The sequence below is a fragment of the Cyprinodon tularosa genome, unplaced genomic scaffold, assembly GCF_016077235.1.
Source record: "Cyprinodon tularosa strain WSP-4 unplaced genomic scaffold, ASM1607723v1 ctg147, whole genome shotgun sequence".
NCBI lineage: Eukaryota > Metazoa > Chordata > Actinopteri > Cyprinodontiformes > Cyprinodontidae > Cyprinodon > Cyprinodon tularosa.
Window position 1 is genome coordinate 937,358 of NW_024038298.1, and position 24,902 is coordinate 962,259.

At 38.6% G+C, this 24,902-nt stretch overlaps 1 protein-coding gene across 1 annotated transcript in view; it reads left to right on the top strand.

Annotated features, from left to right (window-relative positions):
• The window catches only part of ell (elongation factor RNA polymerase II), a 47,390-nt gene extending 22,851 nt beyond the window's left edge, over nt 1-24,539 (top strand). Inside the window, exons 3-12 of the mRNA XM_038279050.1 lie at nt 6,692-6,813; nt 7,433-7,596; nt 9,871-10,121; nt 10,246-10,370; nt 13,434-13,509; nt 14,375-14,960; nt 15,787-15,853; nt 19,349-19,520; nt 22,897-22,941; nt 23,024-24,539. Coding sequence (XP_038134978.1) covers nt 6,692-6,813; nt 7,433-7,596; nt 9,871-10,121; nt 10,246-10,370; nt 13,434-13,509; nt 14,375-14,960; nt 15,787-15,853; nt 19,349-19,520; nt 22,897-22,941; nt 23,024-23,128 — 1,713 coding nt within the window. The 3' untranslated portion in view covers nt 23,129-24,539. The remainder of the gene's footprint in view (nt 1-6,691; nt 6,814-7,432; nt 7,597-9,870; nt 10,122-10,245; nt 10,371-13,433; nt 13,510-14,374; nt 14,961-15,786; nt 15,854-19,348; nt 19,521-22,896; nt 22,942-23,023) is intronic.
• Nucleotides 24,540-24,902: the final 363 nt, after the last annotated feature.

Here is a 24,902-nt window from a genome sequence, read left to right on the forward strand (position 1 = left end):
TCCTCTGAAACAGTTTATTAACGCCTAAATTAACTTAAAATGCTGAAATCTGCCGGCACAACACTAAACTTGTACAAGCATCAAAAATGAAGCGGCATGCGCGTATTTGCTGCTCTTGCTGCTTTTGGTGTGAACATTGCATTAGGGGTTGCTGTGTATTTTAAAGGCTTGATAATATTAGGGAAAATTTGAAGTTTTTGGGGTCGTCTTTGATAACTTGATTTAAAACATCAAAACTGGGATCAAAGAGCAGGACCAGAGAATTCCCACTCAAAAAAACACACTCTTCTGCTCCAAAAGGTTTCTGTCTAGTGTAGATCAATCATTACTCCAAAACTCTTCTTTCTGGCTCGGTTTCGTTGGATGCTAATGAGGCTTTTCTACTTTGTATTCAGAACATGACCTTTTCACACTCCACTTAAATAGATGTTCGCAGATATTTATTTTTTCTTTACTTTTTTATTTTTTTGACTTCCTCCACACACTTAGATCTGTTTTTGCCGATTTAATAAAACGAGTTACAGATGTAAATGCTTTTAAAATCTCGCACTGAAGGGCTGTCTATGATTTCATATGAAGCTAAGGTATGCTTGGTGTTTTATTGAAGGTTTTGAGAGTCGTTGGACTGAGCTAGAGCTACATCATGTCTTAACAGACTGCTGCTGAGGTTAGACTCACTGTTATATTCCGGCTAATTTAGGTCTACGGTGCTTCTTTTTTTGTAAGGTGCTATTTTACCAGTGTATATCATAAATCCAGTTTAGGTATTACTTTTGTACTAATAGTAGTTGACATATTTATAATCAAACAGTAAAACTGTCCCAGTGCAGCTTTGGTAGACTTTTAGACTTAAGTAGCCCAGATACAAACTCACATACATATGAGAAAGATTATCTTATTTTGGGTTTAAACCGGACTCTTAAGCTTAGATTTTCAGTGAAGAGTCTGTGTCTTTTACTGTCTCTCCTATTTTTTAATGTATGCTCAGAGTGGTTTCAGCTACAGTGTTTGTTCAAGTGAAACCTGAGAGCCATTTGGTGCGGAGGAGCCTCTTCTCGTGGTGTCATCCTCTGTAGAATGAGTCAGTGAACCAGCTTAGTCACACCCTTGTGCCCTGGTTTCCAGTCGGTTCCTCTGCCTCCTAATTGTTTCTAGATTAACGCTGGCACCTCTGCCTCTCTCGCTTCATCTGACTTCTGAACATAAAAACAAGAGGTAAACTAAGTAGAGATTGCACTCTTATTTGTTATACCCATGAGAGATTACAGCTTTATCCGTATTTATGTCTATCTGTGCAGATTTTAACTTTTCTTCTGTACAGTAATTTAAATCCGAATCATTCAAGAAGCATATATAATACAATAAACTGAATACAATAACTGTCAGAGAACTGTGAAAAAAAAACAACAACAGAATGCATTTATTGAAAAGGAACAGTTCTAAGGTTAAATCAAATCCAGTTAAATCAATCTAATCATATTCACTACATTTTCGGAAAGCTGGGTTAATTAACAAGCACTAAAGCTTTATTATTGCATGACCTGTAAAATCAAGATATCAGTTAAGTGTGGCCTAGTGGTTAGAGCAGTGCGCTTGTGCTCTGAAAAGGTTGCAAGTGCCTGATTTGATCCCCAAAGCCTGCACTCTAGTCCCTGAGCAAGACCCTTAACCCAACACTGCTCCCCGAGCACCGCACAATGGCAGCCTAATGCTCTCCAAGGGGATGGGATGAATGTCTCCAGTGTGAGATTGATAAAGTCTTATTATTATTACTATTATTAAAATGACTAGTATGAAAATGTGAAGAAGGCCAGAAAGATTTCAAAGAGCCACATATCATGCCCTTATCTAAATAAAGTCAAGAACAGATGAAATCCAAATGTATTTACTTTTTTAAAAAAAAAAAGGTTTAAAAAGACCTCTCTAAAAGATGGAGGGAACAGTCGGCCAAAATTGGCTGTGACACCATTCTGGAGAAGGGTATCAGCTGTGCTGCTGCCATCAACATTTTTGTTTTTAGATGTTTTAGCTTGGCCTGTTTTTCATTGCAGTCCTGTTTCTCTTACTGTGACTGTCTGTGCTCTCTTTTGTCCTCTGACATGGGTGCTGGCTCAGAGCTCATTTGCCTGGCTGTGTTTCCTGGACGGGCCGCCTGAGGAGCTGGTTAACAGTTGCCTCTTGTATGTCTGCTTCTTTCTCCATGTCTGCTTCTGCTTGACTCCAATCGGCCTCGGCAGATGGCCGCTCACACTGAGCCTGGTTCTGCTGGAGGTTTTCTCTATTAAAAGGGGTTTTTCCTCTCCACTGTCGCTACAAGCATGCTTGGTGTGAGGGGTTGCTGTACTGTAGAGTCTATGAGTCGATGCATTAAACTGGTTTAACTTAGATTGAAAACTTGGAATCAATTTGACTGTTTGATCTGGTTGAATTGTTTCTCTAAATTGCCTTGAGATGACATGTTGTGAATTGGCATCATATAAATAAACAGCATTGAATTGGAAGTTGGAGCATGAGCCATGACTTGTGTAGCTGGTAACGAAAGGCTCTGGAACACCCAAAGCTCTCCAGACCTGACCTTGTTGGTCAAAGACCAAGGTGATGGTGTGATGGAATCTGTAGGATATCAGTGATCTGCTGTAATCCGCAAGAAAGCAGGAAGCCCACATTTTAAGGTAATTAGATTTTCAAGTTGAAAGGCAGGTTAGTTTCCACTAAATAACCAGAAGAAACATGTATGATTGAAAAACTTTCACAGCACTATGACTGTTTAGTCTCATGCCTTATCAGGCTGTAATGCATAGTATTACCAGCTCTCTGCTGACTGGATCTTAAATTTCCCAGAAGTGCATCATCCTACAAGTATGGAGCCGTTCAAGTAGGGGTTTGTACGGCTAGACTACAGTACTGTTTAGGCATCGAGTCAGTCTAAAGTCTCTGTACTATTCTGCCTTTTTTTTCCCACCCAACTACAATCCCCCCCATTTTCCATACACCCACATGTTGATTCACTGGATCATCATAGAGACAATCCTACAATCACAGCACTGTTGGCATCTACATCGATGAACACAGAGAATCCCAAAAGTGAGGCCAGGCATGCGCTGCATGTGCCAGCTATATCCGGTCTCAAAATAGATTAGAGATGTTCCTCCGGCAATCGGAAACGAAGACAGGAGCGGTTGGGGGAATCATCTGCTCCTACACAGGCACTTTGTTTCTTTTTTATAAGCCAGGCTAAATTTCAGTGTCACTTATGTCGATATGAACAAAAAAAAACAATAACTCCTAAAGGGGGCCATTAGGAGAAATGGTTACATGTCAAATGTTTTGACTGCCTATTTTTATTTGTATATTTTGTAAGATTGAGATGAGCAGACTAGTTTATTTTAGAGGACACCTATACTGTCCTGATTTCAGCTTGTTTTAAATGGCTAAAAAACAGGAATTGTAAATATATTTTTGCTTAATATAACAGATAACTATGTACTTAGATTTGCTGTTGGCTTGATTGGCTGTTTTATTTATTCTTGTTTAGACTTAAAATAAGACAACCTTTATTGTCATTTTTTTTATACACTCTGTGTATACAAAATAGTTCTACTAAATTCTGTTTAGTACAGCTTTTCAGAAAGTAAGCCACTCAACCAGGCAGTCATCAGAGCACCTTGTTGGAGGATTTTCTTTCTAGACAAACTGTGTTCCTTCAACAATACCTGGAAGTGTTTGCCGCACTCCTACAATGACTTCCAGGAAAGAATCCTGCATGTTTTTATTGCAGTGTTATCGAAGAGATCACTCTGACTTAACGTTGGTAAGGAGGCTTGTTCTTCCTTTGACAGTAAGTGCTGTAGATCATAGATGAATCTACAAAGTTTATTTTTATTTCATATTGAGGAACATTATGCTGAGACTTCTGCACTGCAGTACTGAAGGTTCTCCAGATTACTAGATAGATTTCTTCATAGATTGTGTTGTCCCATTGTTTTTGGGACATATTGATTGCATTTCATAAAATATTTTTGTTTTTATGTTCTATGATAACAAGTTTCCCACTTAAAACACTTTATATTGTGGTTACAGATTGTATTGGCCAATTGCACAAAGGGATGTTTGTTTTTCTATAATAGTTTACTGATGTATTAGATTGCATTATCTTCACACTATGCTTGCTAAAGAGGTCTTCAGGCTGTTGCTTGATGTCTTATTGCAGTAGAAGCTATAGGGCACGCTGGAAGAGGGATTCAGAGCAGAGGAGTAAGGAAACTATATTTCTACATAAACCAGCTGTGTAATTTTTACCAATTTGAGATTTTCTAATATTGTGCAGCTCTATTAATGTATTTTCTATATGGTTTTATATTCATTTTTAGCCATCCATATTGATATTTTTTTAACAAAGATGTTATCTGATCTGAAGTGTTTGGGCCATGTATGAGTTTCTCCTTAAGAAGTAAATAAGAAGACGGATGAACAGCCTCACAATGACATTAAAATTGTAATTTAACAGCATTCCTATATTTAAAATACCAGAGTATTTTTTTTTTCTTTTGAAGATTGTAATTAATTCTTTTTTGATCGAGATGCTTTTTCCTCATTTGTTTTCCATCATGATTACAGCCCTTGAGTTTCATCTTGGCGCCATCTAAGGTTTAAGAGACTTAAGAGACACAAATTAATTCCAATTGATTGGATGTAGCATCCAATGTTGGTACTGATATTTAAACTGAGACGCCCAGTGGGACTAATTTAATATTAAGATTTATATTATTAACTTTTTTCTTTTTTTTTCTTTTTTTATACTAAAGATGACGATCCGGAGTGGAGATTTTAAACAGGCTGCCTAATCTTTTATATTTGTGACCAGCACAACTTGCACCATTAAAAAGCCTTTCTCTAATTGTAGATCTTTACCCTTTTAAAGATTTAAAACAATGGCAACCTTTTTGAATTAATGATATTATATAATAGATGAGGCGTTTTGTTAAACCCTCCTGTTATCAGGTAAAAGTCTTACTCTCTCTCTTCGTTTCTGCCTGATTGATCTGCAAAAGTTGCAGAAATTGTTTAACTCCTTGCAGCTCCCTCTGATGTCCTTTTAGTATCTTCACTAAATCCAATAGTTCTTACTTTAGTTACATCATCCACGCTGAACAGTGTTGTTTATCTGGATATTTACATCAGTAGACCTTTTCTTTTGATGGAATACTTATTTTTTCTTCCTAAAAGGAGTGCTGCCATGTTTGTAGTGAATCACCGTCTATAAAACCTTTTGTCTAGATCTCCCTCAGCTTCTAAATGTGATGCTGCTGACTGCTAAATTCTCTAAATCCTTTCACGCTCTCATGTTGATGAGCTGCAGTATAAGCAGAGCTCGTTGTAACTCACGGTCTGCTCACATCCTGAGATCTTTGAACGGAGCCGAGCAGCCGACATCTTGACCGCGTGTTTGTTGTAGCACAGATAAAACACACCGAGTCACATCCCGAGCTTCTTATTATCAATGAACTGGAGCCGAAACACAATCTGAACGACTGCTGTTTCTTTGTGGTGATGAACTGGATCAGTGTGATGTGTGACACCTGATGAAACCAACAAACTAAAGCCTTCTGCTTCTACATGAGAATCAAAACCCTTACTAGCATGCAACGTCCACATTTCTGCTGTTGGTTTCCAAACTATTTCTTTCCACTTTAGGAGAATCAATCAGCTGGTTTTAAAGAACAGACATGGAATTTAGCAGCCTTAGTTGAAAGTGATTCACAATGCAAAGCAGTTGTTTAAAAACTATAAATATGAGACTAGAATCATGCATATATACGGAGCAGCTGCTGGACTTTAACCTCCATTGCAGGAACACTTGTTTAAAAGGGCAAAAAAACTTTTGGGGGCTGATGCTGTGATGAATACTATATAAAAAATATTTTTACTAAATATAAGACTAACAATTATTCTTACTTTTGTTATTATAGTATTTTAGAATTCTATAGAATTCCAATTTGATGACATATTTTCTATTATGATGCATGTAGCAAAGCGACAGACATGTTGTTCTATTCTTTAAAGAGTAATACAGGTAGAACAAGCAATTACTTGCTGGTTTAGTCATACTGTCAGTTCTAAAAGTCATTAAATTGCTTGCTTGTTCACTGTAGTTTAAAATATGCAAACCTTAAAGTGAGGTGTGATGAGCTGTCGTTTTCCACATGATGACTGTTCACATTGTTTGTCGCTTCAAATGTTTCCGAACAGCCAGATTGTTTTCTTGCAATAAGAGAAAGGTGGTGTTGGACTTTTAGCCTGCTGACTGGCAGTGTGCAGTGTATCGTATATTGTATAAAGATGAGTTGCTCCAGAAATTATTTTTAGTTTTGAACATGGATTTTATTAACCCGGCCATGATTTGATTATAAAGATGATCTGAAATTAAATGCTGCTTTTCTTTGTTATAGATTCTTTTTTTATTATTATTGATTTTTTTTTTTTTCCTTTTAGAAGAAGAAATGTTTGAGGTATCTATGGAGCATTTCATTTCCTAGTATTATATTACAATGTCTAGGTCCACAAATTGTTACAGATTTTAAGTTAATGAATACATTCATTTGTGTTTTAGCCTTTTAATTAGAATTTAAATTTAGATCTCGAAACGGATTTTGATTGAATGTGTTTTTTTTTTTTGTTCTGTCTCTAACAGAAAATTTCAATACCACGCTCAGAAACTTCCAGTGAGCAGCAAACGTTTACTTTCGACCTGTCGAATGTGGGCAGAGATAACCCCCAGGGCAGCTTCGACTGCATCCAGCAGTACATCACCAGGTGAAAATCTAAAGCAGTCTCTCTTCTTCAGTTGCAATGACGGTTTGAGGTATACTGGAAAAGTTTTTTTTTTGAATTAATGTAGGACTTTCTTCATGGCTTCCTAAATTGATATGATTCCAGATCTGCAGACATGATGCATCCTTAATCAAAAAATAAATGGTGTCATGAAGAAAAGAGGCAATAAGAATCTTGTAATCTTGTCTTAGATTTCTGACCTGATTTCTTCTAAAAGTATTTTTAACATGTGCGTCAGGCAGAGTTCATTGAGGACTCCTGGATTCTAATCAGGCTTAGATTGCAGTCTGATACCCAAATGACTGAGCTCAGCTTTTACAGACTGGGTCTGCACCATCTCATTTTCTGCCAAAGTGGAGTAAGAATGAGAGAGAGTCGGTAACGGATCACATTTGATGCATCACTTGTCTGCTCTCAGTGGAACAGTAGTTAGTTGCAAGACATTGGAAAAAATTCACCCATTTTCTAGGTACATTCAGTGGAAAAAATGGTTTCTACAAAATGTAAATGTGAGAATACTGAGGTATATAAAAATTGCTGCTTTGACTTCCATCTTTTTCCTATCTGTGTTTTCCTCAGTCCCTGCTCTTTGTTTTGGCAGTGAAGGGAGCATTCAGCTGGATTGTCTGGGCAGCATCCAGGACAAGATCACAGTGAGAGCGACCGACGACTCTTACCAGAAGGCTAGAGAAAACATGGCCCAGGTTGAGGAGGAGACTCGCAGTAGGAGCGCTATCGTCATTAAGCCAGGGGGAAGATATGTAGGTGAGGAGGCTTCATATTGACCCAAACATGCTGTCAGTCATTGTATAATTAGCTTCTTTTAGCCTTGTGCTCAATAAGACTGCTCTATAATAACGTGGCCTCTAGTTTTAGCACCTCAACACTATAAATATGTCACACTACAAGACTCACCCTGAAAGCATCCTATTATTACGTAGCTTTGCTGGGATGGGGATTCGGTTTATTCTGGATCTGACAGGTTGTTTGGATCAAATACCAGATGACTAAAAGTCAGTATTCCTCATTGTCAAGAAGGAATTTATTTAGTATGAGATTCTTTCCCAAATAGCGCTCAGTGTTTTTCCATTATGATGATTCCAACACTTAAACAGAGCCGGTGCCAGACCCAGATCTTTACTAGCTCTTCTAAAAATAGAGATGGGTTTTCTAGAGCCAGAAAGCAGCTTGGTGCCACATTGTCATTAAAATGTCTGTTCTGCTGAAGAATTTATCATCTATTATTTAAAGTTTTTGAGGAGGATCAGATTGCAGACAGAACGTTTGGCTACACATATCATGCTTTTTTTTTTTTTTTAATCTTTACCCACATTTTCAATAAATGGGTTCCAGTTGCTAAACTAGTGTTAGCTTTTGGTTAACAGAAAGACTTTCCCCTGGAATTGTTTATTATCTGCTTTAAAAAATAAAACCACTATATATATATATATATATATATATATATATATATATATATCTGTGCCCCACTCATGTAATAAAGTAGGTCAATGTGCCTCATAGAAAAGAAATGTTTCGCTAAATTATATGACGCAACTTACACTGTTGGTCTCCAATCACCCTTAATCCTGTAGTAAATGCTCTTCAACTTCTTTGGCTTATTTTGTTATGAAATGTTCAAGAGCGGGCTTATTTTTGATAACTTTAAGGAATCAAAGTGATTATAATAAGGCAGCAATTTGCAGGAATACTTGGAGGGTTGATCTAGTTTTTTTTATGAGCCAGATATTTAGTTTAGTGGTCAAACTTCAACTGGATGAAACATTAATAGTGACTTCATAATAAAATCTTTGAAACAGAAGCTTTATATTTATATCTCAGTTTATTCACACTGGTTTAATTTAAAAATGTTTATTACTCTGAGCCAGTAAAGAAGGTACTGATGGAAAGTGTTGGGAGTAACTGTTGCATAATAGCACAGTTAGAAAGGTAATCTAATTATTTTTCATATATTGCTACATTACTTGCAATCTAATGCTGCCTGTTGCTTTAACTCAGTCAAACAAAGAGATTTTTCAAAACCTCACTCTCTCTCTTTCTGGAAAGAGATGTTTGCTTCAGGAAGGAGCAGGGAGCTGAGATACGCATGCATGACTCCGATTGGCTGAGGAGCTGCAATGCAGGTGGCTGTTCATCATGTCTTTAACACAGACAGAGAGCAGAGACGATGGTGCAGAGCCACTGATTCAATGTCGGCGTTCCTAAAGAAAAGGCCTCACTGAAGTCAAAAGCTAAATGTTTCTAGGATTTACTCATTATGTGCACGAACAAAAGAAGCAGCTGTATTCTAAAGAAGCTCCTCACATCAACTCAGCACTGACTGAAGCTAATGCTCTAAAACATCTGCCCAGATGTTGATCCTTACTTCCTGTTTTATTCTCTTTTTCTATTACAAAGTATATTTTGTTTTTGTAAATTGCTTTAAGAGTTATTCTTCATATTTTAAAGCCATTTGAAGGCTATCAACGTGCAAAAATGTAAAGTTTTTAAAAATCTAATGTCCTTGGTTGTTTTTGTTTTTTTTATCATAAGCAAAACTTATATTAGGACTGACTGTAGCTAGCTTTGGAAAAAATGTGCATTTTTTCTCGGAGAATAAAGATCCATGCCATAACTCAGATTTCCAAAAGTCAACTGCTAAGTTTAGCAGTTTATCATGCAGGTTAAAAGCTGAACAATGTTAAATGGAGCAACTTCATAGGTCAGTCTTCCTGTTGTCTACTAAAAGTGTAGCTCTCTGATGCAGTTTCCTTACAATAAATGTCACTACTTTATATTCATGTGACCTGGTAGAACCTGATGTCAGTTGGAACATTCAGTGCAAATTGAGCTAAATATAGTCTGGTTTCTGTGTCTCTAATTTATCGGTGCATCACTACTGTGTGGGCCTTCTTTTACTTATAACTATAAAGAAGTGTACTTATCCAAGAAGTAAAACTGAAAAGATGAAAGCTTAATAACCAAAGTATAAATATACTTAAGTGTCTTTTAAATCTTTGAATGTATTTCTGTTTTCTTTAGGTAAGAAAGTCCAGATCCGGAAACCGGCGCCTGGTCTTTCAGATGTGGCTCCCTCACGGAGGACATCTCGGCCTGTCCTCATCTCTAGCAGTACGCAAAAAAAATGCACAACTCAGCACCGGCCTCTCCGTGAGCGCCTCATACACCTGCTGGCCCTGAAACCTTACAAAAAGCCCGAGCTGATATTAAGGTTGCAGAAGGACGGCCTTTCACAGCTGGACAAAGAAGCCCTGGACAGCCACCTGCAACAGGTGAGTCATTCACATGTGAAGCAAACATCTACAACATTTGTCCTTTTTCCACTCTCGCTTAAATGTCAGCTTTCACCCCCCAGATTAAGTGGTGATCAGAGTGGTAACATATTTTTGTTCGTAGGTCGCCAATCTAAATGGGAAAGAAAATACCTTCACATTGAAGGATTTCATGTATAAGGAAGTCCAGAAAGATTGGCCGGGGTACACGGAGGGAGACCAGCAGCTTCTCAAGAGAATTTTGTCCAGGTATGTCTACATGGATTTTATTAGGTTTTATAAATAAATACTATTTTTTCCTTCTTGTCTTTGTTTTTTTAACCCCTATTTAGTCTGGTAACCCCAAATTAAATGCAGCTGTCTCCATATAATCTGACAGAGTTTGTTGTTGTCTATGGTTTCTGTTTAAGTAATCATCATCTCATCAAGCCTTTTTGAAACTCGAGATGATGAAATAAGCTATAAGATGATGTATGACTTATTTTGAAATGGCATTGGACCAATATTTGTATCAGTTTATACTCAAAGCTGTAGTATCTGTATCGGAAATGAGAAAATAGTTTTATGACGCCCCTAATAATCCTTGATTAACAGTGTTGGGAGCGCTAACACAGCTGTAAACTGTGGCTGTCACAGATGGACAGTTTCACAAAGGCCACACTTGCCACTGGACTACGTCATTCAAATGGATTTCTTTTTCTATCATTCCCAGTGCATCCAAGGAATTTACAGACCTACTTTTCCTTTTATAAACAAAAAGTGCAAATCTGCACATTCTCTCTCTGTCTTCTTTGTTTTTTTTGCACTTTGATCTCGGTTTGAGTTCATCAGCTGACTAACAACTAGAGCCTCCTACCCAATTTGTCCTCCCCCGCCTTAGTTCCTCTAGAGTTTTGGAACTCATGCAGAAAGTCACGCAGGAGCAGCAGAGCAACATGACTGGAACGCACATGATGCAACAGTGTTCCAGCACATGCTGATCTGTGTGTGAGGTGGCATCTGTCCAAGGTTCAGCCATATCTGTCTGCCTCTCGTCCCCTTGCCTTCCTGCCTGTGGGAGTGTCCTCTTGGCAGACACGCCAAGCCGCACACCCTTATTTAACCATGCCGATGCAGGGACGAGGCTATCTTAGAGCTCCACTACTGATTTGTCATCAGCTGTGGCTGTGCAACTGCAAAATGCTTCTGAACTTTGCAACCAAAATGTTCATTATTTCTGCAGTCTTACAATCCAGAGAAAGCAAACTGTGCAGCTTTAATGCTGCAAACCAGTGTGCATAAAAAAAAAGGATTGAGGTTTCTTTTTTATCTGGAGACCTCATTTAATCTTCTCGCAGAAGATCAGTTTGTGTGACTCGGTCAGCTTCATATCAGCACAGCTCCTTGGCTGCTTCCACCTAACAGTTTGCTCTCATGCAATATGAGCCTCTTTTTATACCTGGAGCTGTAATGTTTCCTTCTGGCTAAATAAAGGCAAAAGTGCTCCTGTTCCGAAGCAGGTGTGACTGGTGCAGTCATGCAAACTGTGTGGGGGTGTTCAGGAATAAAGCCTTTCAGGAACAAACAAAACCAGTGCCTCACTTCCTCTAAACAAGCATGTAGCTAGTGTTTTCCTAATCCCGCTGGCCAAATGGCATCCGTCCTCAAAGTGAGCTGCAGCACCATATTCTCTCGCTCTCACTTTCTTTCTGCAACTGCAGACTGTCAGGCCGCTGTCTCACTAGAATCCAACAAGCTGCCATAGCTGAAAAAAGCTATAAAATAAACACTCAGCTTTGTCTGAGATCAGAAGATAATAAACACTTTTTTTTTAAATACCAAACGGGGTTAAACTAATAGAAATATGTGATTTTAATTACTGAAGATTAGCATAATCTGCTTGTGATTAGAAATGCTTCTGTCAACTTCTTCCTCCTTCACAGTTGTCATAGCTACCCACTCAGCTTCTCACAGCAACTAACTTGTCTCTGAAGTCCGCTTCCATATAATTTTCTTGTCATCAAAAAGATGGAAGCTGAGGAGTTTTGGAGTTATGGTTGGACACCTTTTGCTGCATTTGCAATAGACTTTTTAGGGCATATCTCTAACAGATAGAATAGCATGAAGGATCTTATTTTTTTGGCCATTTTATATATTTCGATTATTTGCTAAATAGATCAAATGTAATTAACAAAGATGCTCAGTTGTATTTTTATGTGTACTCTCACTGGGCTGTTTTAACCCATTAATAGCCATTCTATAGTTGCTCTGGATGTGTGTTTAGTGATTCAGTTCTGCTGGAATGTGAACTACTGCATTCTTGAGAATTGTCCTACCTCCAACTGGTTTTCCATCAATTTTATCATGTATTTTGTTCCATCTACTGCTGCAACTAATGATTATTTTGCAAATCAGTTAATCTGTTGATTGTTTTTTTTTATTCAATTAATCGATTATTTATCAGATAGCCAAAGGTCCTTAAAATAATATTTTTTTTATTAAATTAAACTTTTCCATTTGAGTTCTGGATAGAACATATTAACAGACAAAAAATATTTTTATCTTTAATTCCAAATGTTTAAATATCTTTTTACGATTTTGGTTTAATAACTGCTCTGTCAGCTAAAGGCATGTTTTAAAGTCTCGATCCTCCTTTTAACGATTAATCGATCGATTACTAAGTTTATTATTTCAGTAACGGATTAATTATCATTAACCCAATTGCTTCAGCTCTAGTTCTATCTCACACCTTTGCTAAACCAAAGGATCTCCTTATAGGGATGATGCTCCTGTGTTTTCATATGGGACGGGAGTTTGCATTTTGTTTTCTGTTGGACATTTTGCATTATCCTTTTAATCCATTTTAACAGCAGAGCTGTTGATTTCCGCTTCTCCGCTATTTTTTTTGTAAGGACCCCAGATATATTTATACTAAAATGAGATTAGGGTACATACAACTTAACTATTTACTAGTTAGGTGACATTTGAATACAGACTGTTGCATAGCATTTAGTTATGGGGTTGAGGGTAAAGGGGTTTTAATACAAATTAATAATCTCCCCTTCTGTGTTCTTTATTGCAAAACAAAATGAAAACCATGTATAAAGTCTCCTTATCTTCACTATTAAGTGCAGTTTTGCTGCAAAATATTGAACTAGAATAAAATGAGGTGTGGATACGGTGACATACTGTAATGCCGAGAACCTTAAAGTGGATAAATATCTTCAGATGGTGCTAGTTTTTTTTTTAATCTACTGCTGTTTCATAATTTATTTTTCTTAAACTTCTTAATTGCATCTCCGCATATATCCCCCCTCCCATGAATTCCCACAGAAAACAGGCCCAAAGCAGTTCTGCCCCTGTACCAGAGAGTCCTCCCAAAGAGCTGGGATCCACTTCTCCATCTCAGGTGAGTCCATCTTCCCTTGCCCTCCTGTGGTGGCATTTCTTTGAATATCACATTCTTAATCTTTTTTTCTCTTTTTTATTTTGTTGTTACGGATTTCTAAATGCTTCTGTTTGGCTTGGATTACTAAACGAACGTCCAGCAGGATTATTAACATTTTCATTAGACGGGAAAATGAAACTGGCTCAGTTTTTAATGGCTCCTTCCCTTCAGGTTGTTTTCTCTTCAGAACACGACTGTTGCCCCATTCTTTCCGGACCCTCCCTTAGCAAACATAACATTAACAAGAACATACAGACAAACACAAAAAGACAGCGGTACTGAAGATTTAATTTATAAAAGTTTCTTTCTAAAAAGCCACATAAAGCTTTGTAAGCTTGGGTTCATGTGGTTTAAATCAGGAAGTTCTGCAATATACTTTTCATGCTCAGTGGACAAGTACAGTAGCTTTCATACCTACGCCATCCTGTTTGCCACCTTTTACACCCTTGAAGTGCTAAATATTGAACAGAAGTCAGCAGAATAATTCTTCCTTTGTTTTTCTACCATTGCGTTATTTTTATTATTGATGCGGCTTTTTAATAGGTTTATCAATTTTGGGGAACCGTGGTTTGGTTGGTTCAGATGTTTCTTTTTTCCCCACAGCAATATTATTATAAAGGAGGATTCTAATTATGATGTTAATTCTTTTAAGTCACTTATCAGTTTTGTATTAGTCTTTCAGTGTCTAATGGTGAAATAATCCATCTTTACTGTTTCAGATCGCCTTTCACCAGTGTCCAAAGTCTCTCTGTAATATCATTTTACCTGCAACAATCATGTGTCATCTTTTCCTCGCTGCTGAAATCACTTTTTTTTTATTTGATAGAAACGACCTGCTGCTGACTTCATCGACCCTCTTGTCAACAAAAAGCCCAGAATATCACACCTTGCCAACAAGGCTGCAACAGTCCAAGTGAACGGCAAGCTTAGCTCTTCCTGCAGCAAAGGAGATTCTGTGGCAGCGCCGTTGTCTACATCCGAAGGCGGCGTAACATCCAGCTCACAGCCACTCCCGATGCTGGACATCCCTCGTCCTTTCGAGGCTTTATCAGACGTCAGCAATGACTCCAGCAACAACGGGCGGGACTGCGACTCTCAGGAAGTGGCGCTGTCCGAGCGGCTCAGTCAGCCGCCGTCGCTTCCGTCTATGCCGACGGTGGCCTTCGCTCCGAGCATCGGCACATCCTCCTCCGGGCACACGGTGCTGGAAGGCCCACGGGACAGTAGCCCTATGGCAATTAATAACAAAACCAAAAAGACGTCAAAAAAGCATAAAGACAAGGAGAAAAGAAAGGGGAAAGGGAGGGAGAAGGAGAAAAAGGTCTGTCCGGAGCCTTTGTCTGAGCCTAAAGCAGCCTGTGAAATGAGCCTGAAGAACTCCAAGAACAACAGTATTGCATTAAAAAGCACAGGTAACACCAAAAACCTCACACATGTTGGTTCAAGTCATCAGATTAGGGTCCTTCTCAATAAAATACTACTTTATGTGGACAGGCATGTCAGTTATTGCAGAGTAGGTAATGAATTATGTGACCTGTGAGCTTCTCAATGACTAAAGTGAGACCCCTGCTGTTCAAAATAATGTGCAAATGTTCACTTCTCTAGAGAGTTCATGTATGAAGGTCACTCTCAACTAGTCAGAGTATCAAGTGCTCATTTCAGTTTATTTTGATGATTATGGGTTACAGCTGAAGGGAGAAACAAAAAGCTGACAGACTTTCTCGGTCACAAAGTAGGCTGCTGACTGCAGTGTTTGTCCAGCTGATGGCCACCAACTCCAAGGCCCATTGCTAAAGAAGCCTGATGTTCAGATTTTGAAAAATTGAGTGGATGGACATATGTGGTTAAATAAAAGTGCACATAAATACTCACAGATTTGAGAGAGTTTCCACAGTCAAATGATTTGGGAGCGATGCTTTCTGTAGATGTTGATTCAATGGGTTTTTATCAGTTTTAAAGTTGGAGCAAGCGTCTTCCAAGAAATAGTCATGCTTGATTTACAGCTATGGTATCATTGTGCTTGATAGGCCAGTAAACTGCCATGACCTAAATTCCATAGAGATTGTATTATCAACAGGACAATGGAATGCCAGAGCAACTTGGGTGTAAAACTGTTAGAAATATATCACACAAATAATCAATCCATGGCCTTTTTTTTATAGGTTTTCTGTAGATTTGTTTGAAAACTACAGATGTCGCCATTTTTAACAAGTTGTAATGCTTGTGCCCTTGTTTCAGATCTGAATGGGATGTGCAAAGCTACCAGTATTCCTTCATCATCACCTGAAGTTGCAGATTATTTATTGTGAGTATCAAATAATTTCTCTATGCTGGTACCAGATAAGGAATCTAGATTTCCCAGTCAGGAGTTCCTTTCCACAGTCCCATTTAAAGTTATTTAAATATGGATCTTTGGCAGTCCAATACCTTAAAAGATGTCTTTGATCGCAGTATTAACCTAGCTGCTGTTTATGGCCTGCCAAAAGAAAAAGACTAAATAAATAAAAATAAAAAGAAAGAAGGTTTGCAGTCGCAACAGATTCAGCGTCATGTCTGCTAGGAAGTTTGTTGGTTGTGGCTGTTGGCGTGAACGCAGAGAGGATTCATCACATTCACCTTCTCGCTCGCCGTATGTTGCGGATTCAGTCTGGCGCAGAACTGATGGTTTCCTTCTGTGAACCCGCTTTTATACCAATACACTGCTAATACTTCATTATACGGTAGCTGTAAGTTAGAAACACCTTCAGCGGTCGTTTTATGTTGCACTTCATAAAATGTAACCTTTACAATTTTGAATTACAACTAGATTCTTTACCAGACTGACGGCTCTTACCTAGATACTACATATGTCGGGTATGTAATGTTGCTGTGCAGTTCATCATTGCTGTTGGGCAGAAAACTTTCATTTATAGAATTAAAATAAACTTTTTTATGAATAAATACCTTTACTTTATAAAAAAGTATCCCACAAAGTTGTGAAAATAGCAGATGTAGTTCAACACATCATATTGGTTAATATAGCAGACCGACAAAATACAAGTGTTTTTAGACATACAAGGTTTCCATCCAAAGCAAGCACTTCTTGATCCACCATTAATTATGCATTACACACAGATCAATCAATCTTCATTACTCCAAAAGAGCAAAGAACAAAAACTTTCTTCTTTCTACTTTGGCAATTTTATTTTTATGTCTTAGGATTTGCCCCTTGGTTACTACGGCTCAGGGTCAAAGTAGATTTAAATTCAAAGGGGTCTGATCTGAAAAAATACACAGAGAACCTACATAATTGCCCTACAAATGTCATGGCAGTCCATGGCAAACCCTAAATTTCAACAATATGTGAACAAACATATTTTTCTCTCATAGTTCTTGTTCCTATCTACTTAAATATTTCAAGATCTATGTACCTTTTCATATCGGTCTTTATCCAAAAATAAACAGTAAGCAATTAAATATTTTATTGTATATATGTATAGAATTTAGAGATGCCTTTTGGTGGAACTTAAAAAAGGTTTTGCGTCACCTCTTGTGAGCCGGAAGAAATAAAATCCTGATAGTTAGACAAAAGGATTTCTAGCGCTCGACATAGGATGATCAGCCCCATATAGTTTATTAAGTAGCAAGAGCAGGAAGAGCCATACTGCTAGGGCTGGGTACCGAACTTCGGGTCTTTTATGGTACCGACCGAAATGCTTCGGTTCTACCGAGTATCGAAACATGCCTAGTCTTTCGGTACCAAGTTTCGGTGATTGGCTGTAACACTTAACGTGATTGCGTCATCCAGGAAAAATACACAGGTGGTCCCGCCTACAGCCAGGGTTGATGTGTATCTGTTGTGAACTGGTTGTGAGCGTTGCGGAACTCCTTTAAAATGCCCCCCAGGTCAAAAGTGCGGCTTCACTTTATTAAGACTGATGCTAATAGTGTAGAGTAGACGTAAGCAATTTAAGAGCAGAAAGTTGCTCGGTGTTTGACTGCAAGAAGAGCGGACCGCAACCAGCGCGACCATCCTCCTCTCAGCAGCCCGTGGGCAGAGCAAAGCCAGAGCGGAGTAATGCTGTAATAATGTAATAATGCTGCAATTTCAAACTGGACGCAGCAGGAGAAGCAAAATCACGTCTGCTGCTTCCTTTTTTGCTGCTTGTGCCAGCTTCTGACGCGCGGCTGAAGAAGCTTTGCTGCTCCGGCTGCGCGGTGCAAAAGTGGCTCTGATGCGCGTTGGGCGGAGCTACTCTATCCTTTATTTGCCTTGCAGCTATATTTGCTGTGATCAGTGGGAATAAAGTAGTTTTATTATGTTTGTAAGTGGGAAAATCCACCTGAAAACTTAATCAGTGCAGTCAGTTCATCCTGCCTTCCAATATTCTTTCTGTCGGAGCCGCTCAGACCCCCCCATACCAGCGGTGCGCTGTCAATAGGATCCCATTCAACGGGCTTGTTTGTCAGACATGGTAATTTTTCTAAAGTAAAACTGCTAAGTAAAAAGGTCCTCACAATGTTACAGTGAATATTAGACACTGATTTTTTTTTTTTTTATGTAAGAGGAAAAATGTAAATGGAAAAATCAGAGCTTAAAATAAAACTCAAGATTTGTACTTTTTTATGTTGAGTAATTTTCTTTTTCTTCGAATTGATATTATAAAACTGGTATCGAAAAAAGTATCGTTCAGGAACCGGTATCGAAGTGAAGGTATCGGTATTGGTACCGGTACCGAAAATTTTTGAACAATACCCAGCCCTACATACTGCTGAGAGCGAACCATCGCTGTGGAGCACAAGACTCTGAGCTAAGCGCGCAAAGATGCATTTCTGCACAAGCACAGTTGGAAGAGCAGAGTTTGTCAGAGTTAAGCGCGCAGTATCGGACGATTCCGGCTTACCTTCATCCCTGTTGCTGCTGCCATGTTCCATCTCGGTGGCATGACCAAACAGGTCACGGTAGCACGGCTAATACTGCTAAGCAGATTACAGCACAAGAATGCATTTTAAACGTCTGACAGGTCACCGCTAACATCTTTATTTAGTCTCATCCCATCAACGAAAACTCTCATTACTCGTCATGTTTTCATCATCAAACATCCATGTTTAGCTTGTCAGTTTTCGTTATTGTCATGAAAAAAGGGAGCGTCAACGAAATGCTTTCGTCATCGTTGATGAAAACAACACTGCTCTCAAGTTTTATAGGCCAGTTTTTGAGGAAAGCAGCCCACATGTAGTCTATTGATAGGCACCAACTGCTGTATATGGACCTGGAAAATCATTTGATATATCTAAAATCAAGCTAGCATTTTGGTAAAAGGATACATAGTGTTGCTTTCAGATGGTATAGGTCATGTAATAGTTTTGAACAAGATTGGTTCCTCCTTCGTGGGCAGAAACAAACATTTTAGAACTTCTTTTTTTAACAGCAAAGCTGCTTGCATTACTTAAATTTTGTCTTTTTTTCTTTAGATTACAGTTGCATGCCTTGCTGAGGGTCCCGCAGACATAAAATCATAAAATCCAATATCTAATATCAGGAGTTATAATGAGGACTGTTACACTATTAATTTAAAAATGCATTCACTGGACCCTTATTTAATTGGATTGGTGGATCCCTAAGGAGGGCAGCAGTTGGCCATAGTGCTGATAACATGTGACAAGTGCAACATAAATCTCCTGCAGGAGTTACTCTAGCTAACAATTGTGTGAAATGAATCCAGTGCTTTTTTTTCCTACTTTGATGAAGCAATTAACAAAAACCATTATACGATGCGGGAGTTTCTTGGCTAATATTTTTTATCATTTTCAATCTTAGGAAGTACACGGTGATCAACTCCCCGGAGCAGCGACAGAAGTATAAAAATGATTTCAACGCTGAGTATAGTGAGTACCGGGGTCTGCATGCTCGAATAGAGGGCATCACCCGGCAGTTCACTGTGCTCGACAACGAGCTGAAACAGCTTCAACATGGCACAGACAAGTACAAGGTACATGAAATATGAAAAATACAAAACTGACTTTATGACTGAAAAACAATAAAAGCATGGTTTCTGCAAGGCACAGAAATGTCATTTTAGTAGTTTTCCTATCAGGTCATTAAGTCTCAGACAATTACATAAAATCCACCCTCAGTTTGTACGTACCATTCATATATAGCCATTTTCCCCAAGTTTTCTTATTTGACTGAGTTGGTTCAATTTGTTTTGTGTGTTTTTTTTTTTTTTCCTCTTATTGAGGACTTCAGCTGTTGTATTGATAAATGAACTACACGCGTATATTAAGATGTATCAGAATATGGCTGTGATTGGTAACCAGTAGATCACACGCTGAAAATTATGGCTTTTTTTCCCCTCTAAGACCTTCTGTAGAATCAGTCTGCTGGAGATCTTAACATTTTAACAGTAAGACATGTAAATACGTTGATCATCTTAGTACTATGCACATCACTGAATAATTAATATAGAAGCGTATATCACATTTTAAGATGCTAATTTGTGAACAAAGGTCCAAAAATTAAAGTAAATACTTTAATTTAAACAAGGTACATTTTTACTACAACATACTTTTGTTATTGTTTTTGTTAGTTGTGATATTCTTTACATATGTAGATATGCATCTAACGTCATTCGTTGCTAGTGGGGCAATATTTTATCATTTTTGTCAGTCACCCCACAGAAGCCATTTGTTAAAGGGCTTGGTTTGATATGATATTTTGGATTGAATTAATTAGATTAGACATTTTAGCAGGTATTTTTCCAATAAAACACAGATATTTCAGCTTTCAGTGTTAAAGGGATAGTTCGGGATTTTTGACATGAATCTGTATGGCATCCCCATCACCAGTGTCATGCAATCACACTGACTTACCCCTGGCAGCATCCTGTGAGCAGAGTTCTCGTCCAGCTTTGGTCAAGCCGAAAGTAGTCCGGCAGGTTTGCTAGACCCAGTGAAATAAAACGTTTCTCTTCCCAAAACATTATGTGTTCAAAAGAGTGATATTTTTGCATCCCAAAAACATTGTAGTGGAAAAAGTCACACGTCGTTATCACTTGGTCCTATTTTCTCTCTGTTCGTATCAGTGCGCGCGACACCATGACCTGACAGCTAGGGCCTACTAACCTGACAACAGCCAGATGCATGTCTCGCTCCGCCCAGCTCCACTCGCATACGTATGTGAGTGGAGCTGGGCGGAGCGAGACATGCATCTGGCTGTTGTCAGGTTAAGGGCCTACCTGTTTGATTCGCGATTGTTTACTACTGGGGAAGATGTCTGACTACGAGAGCGACGAGGAAAACATCGACTTCCACTTAGAGCCAAAGGGATATCTTTATGAACCCGAGTACACTGACGATGAACTTCGACAAATGGAGTTAGATCGGGCAGAAAGAGAGAGGGTGGACAGAGAAGTGATGGAAGCTGAAGTCGGAGCCGCAGGAGCCACAGCTGGAGCTGCGATATCCAGGGTGGCCGAATGAATGAATGAACTTGGTTAGCTCTAAAGCTAGCTCGGTGGCGTTGCTTGTAAACGCAGCTGCTAAGTTAGCACTGAAATGAGCTGGAAAAGTTGAGCTCGCTGTCAGAATGACGGCGCGCACTGATACGAACAGAGAGAAAATAGGACCAAGTGATAACGACGTGTGACTTTTTCCACTACAATGTTTTTGGGATGCAAAAATATCACTCTTTTGAACACATAATGTTTTGGGAAGAGAAACGTTTTATTTCGCTGGGTCTAGCAAACCTGCCGGACTACTTTCGGCTTGACCAAAGCTGGACGAGAACTCTGCTCACAGGATGCTGCCAGGGGTAAGTCAGTGTGATTGCATGACACTGGTGATGGGGATGCCATACAGATTCATGTCAAAAATCCCGAACTATCCCTTTAACTGGTATCGATATTGACCCAATACAATAATAGCACTAATTTTAAATACTTTTATTAGTTATTTTGTAGTGCCGAATGTTAAAAAAGGCTTAATCAAGTGATACTAATGGAAATCAACATTAGGTACCAGAACACCTAAACCTTTTACAATTAACCAGTGGGCTACATAAAATTTAAGCAGCTGTGGATGGAAGTGGAGAATTTTGCCAGCAAACTGATACCAGAGATTTTAAGTTGCATTACAAACATACATTTTTGACTGATGTCGGACCGATTTAGGATTTCCCTACAAGTTGGCATTGTAATGCTTAAACCAGCTTTGATTGGATGCGGCCTGGCGTCATAAAGAATTTTAAAAATGTAGATCATGATGTAAAACAATACTGTTCCACATTTTACTGACCTCTTTCTTTCTGTTGGAGGAAAGCGTTACAGCTATAAACACCTTCATTAGTTGGAACGCATAATGGAGCCCATTCAAAACCAACACTGATCAAAAACGACCCGTCCTTCAACCCAGGGGTTACTTTCTCTGTGTATAAGTAATTATGAAGCATTCTGTGTGTATAACTAATTAAGAAACATAAAAGTGTAACTCATTAAAATACTCAACTGACAGCTACTTTAACACCCTAGTAGACATTTTGGATCTGCTAGGAACCGAAACAGAAAGAGATGCGGTAGATCCCAAAGTCAGGAATTAAATCCCAGAAGGGTTGTTTTAAAAACTAACAGCAGTATCTGTGACCGCTCTCATATCCTCTTATCTTTGACAGGCTCTGTTATGTGCTATCCCATGATGCACTGATGCATTTTAAGCCATAACTGTCGTCGATGCAAGTTGCAAATTCTCTTGTTTTACATTTAGAATAGTTATTTCTATCTTGTTTGGTTTAAGCTCCACAGGTTTAAACTTTGACATGTAAACATAATATCCAGAACAATGGCCATCTTATTGGGTCAAGAACGCTCAACATTTTCAGTCCATGAACCAACAGCATCGCTTTTGTGAATTATTGTTCTTTAGAAGGAAAAAAGGTATCAGTCCAAATCGCATTTAGAAAGGCCAGACCTGTAAGAACATTGGAATGTTGGCGCTGCCATAAAAAGAAAACTTTATTTGTGCATTTCTACCCATGATGAAGGAGTAAAACATGAGTTCCGTCTAATGCAGTTTATGTCCACACATTTAGCTGGACCTGCAGACCCAAAACAAGGTTTAACTCCCTAAATAAACAACTTCAATCAAGTAAAAGAGGAAAAACTGTTGTTATCCGCAGCCAGTGGCTTGATTTATAGAAATCTATAAACGCAGCACTAATGGAAAGCATAGAATAGGCCGGCTTTGGGTTAAATATAATTTACAGAAACTTGCAAAAACCTTGTATGAATTAAGATAATGCTGGGAGGATTTTTAGGTGTGGGTTAAACATAAATACATGTATAATGTTTTTTTTATCTTTGTTTTTCCTAACAGTCGATCCACAATCAAATACTTCAAGAGTATCATAAAATCAAAAAGGTAGGCATTTGTTTTGAATTTCAGTGAAAAGAACAAAGTAAGCAGATAATCAGGTCCTCACTCTGTGCTTCTTTCTCCACAGACTAATCCAAACTATAGCCAAGAGAAGAACCGCTGTGAATATCTACACCACAAGCTGGCTCATATAAAGAAACTTATCGCGGAGTACGATCATCAGCAACTTTAAACCTAGAGTCTGTTTTCCTGCTCTGCCTGGAAACCTGGCAGATGAAAGGACGGCTCTGGATTCCTCTTCCACTAACATGAATTACATGAAGGGACAAATCTGGTTCATTGAGGCTTGGCGGGACACATGATCAGTTTATTTTACATTTGTTTGGGGGCGTTTTTGCCGTTTATTTTCTTTCCTTTAATAATCTGGTTAGAATCTATGAGTGTAGATAAAGTCGATCCAGATAGATGGCTTCTCAGCAGCCTTCCCCTCCTTCAGAAAGTCTGAGAGTTCATCCGGAGATATTCCAAAACAATCTGCATCACATGCTTTTGAAACTGGATTAAATCAACCTCTAAGATGAAATTTGCATTTTCTACACCAAATGCATCTAATTTATGTTTGAATATTTAAAAAGTGAACAGCTCGTGAGTTTTCTCCACATAATATGCTTGCAAAGTTTAATCTTTTAAGTTATTTATTTTTTTTGTCATTTATGTCGGGGTGCAATTTTTTACACTCCTTTTGAAGAAACGAATCAATACTAATGCTGTCTATTACTTTGTGTCCTCACTTCATGAATGTCTACCAGTATTTTATAATTCAGAAGCTGCCTTTCCCTTCTAATTGTCAGTGTTGGCAATAACATCCTGTCTCTTTGTAGAGATGCAGAAATTAGTATTTGAATCAGAAAGAGATGCACCGAGTCAAACACTGATTTCTCGTGTTTGGCTTTGCTAAAATCAAGGCGATGTCTTAACGGAGCAGCAGACGTTCTCAGTCACTGTTGGAATGTAGGTTTTAATTTTAAAGCGGCGCCCTCCGTGTCTGGTCGATCTGCGGCACTCCCTTCCAGCAGTGTTTCCTACGAGGCCATGTGTTTGCTCCTAATTGGTACTCTTTCATGCTTTTGTAGCAAAGAATTCACAGTTGGATTGAAAGAAGTAATTTTTTTGATCAAATCTCATATCTTTTAAATTTACATGATCATCTTTTGTGTTAAAAGTTGTTTACTGTATGTAAAAAGAAAAAGATACACATATATTTTTTTTGCCTGCTGTTTGACCCTCTTTCTGGTCCGAATCAGATGACTGTTAAGAAGAAGCCATTGTTGTTTATGCTCCCAGTCCTTCATGTAGAAGGAGCGGAGTGGTTTGCCTTTTCAAAACGTGATGTCAATGAACGGTTCCTTCAAATGTCTCGCCTGAACACGCTCCCTCCTCCGCAGGCAGCAGGGGCGACCCAGCTCTAGTCGCTGAATGCATTTCTTATCTCCATCTTTTTATGTGAATAATACAAATCAGCACTTTCTCTCCTGATCTTGCTGTTACTGGGGTGAGGGGATTTCTTCGAAAGTCACTTTTTTCTGAATGCATGCTTAGTGAATGTTACGAGCAGCCTTTTATCTTTACTTTGGGAGGGGGGGGGGGGGGGGTGGGCTTGCCCTAGGGTATTAGAATCTAAGCTAAGGCATTGTCTGGCTGGATTGGCGTGTAATCAGTTAGTCAAGGTATACCAAAGTGCTTATCAGGCAAGATGGCACACATAAAAACGCTTCACCAAATGTTGGTAAAGAATGATGTTGCAGTATTTACCTTCTGTTACCATTTCTTCACTCTGTGACTCATCGCTCGGCACAGAAGCTTCAGTATTTTCTAAAGAGGATGTCAGAAAAAAACTCACTTTGATTCTGATTTCTAGTAACACTACATCTATAAAAGACTTGGATTTGATGACATCTGGATTAGAGACGTTAACGGTCAACACCACTATCGGGAAGCGCGCCCGT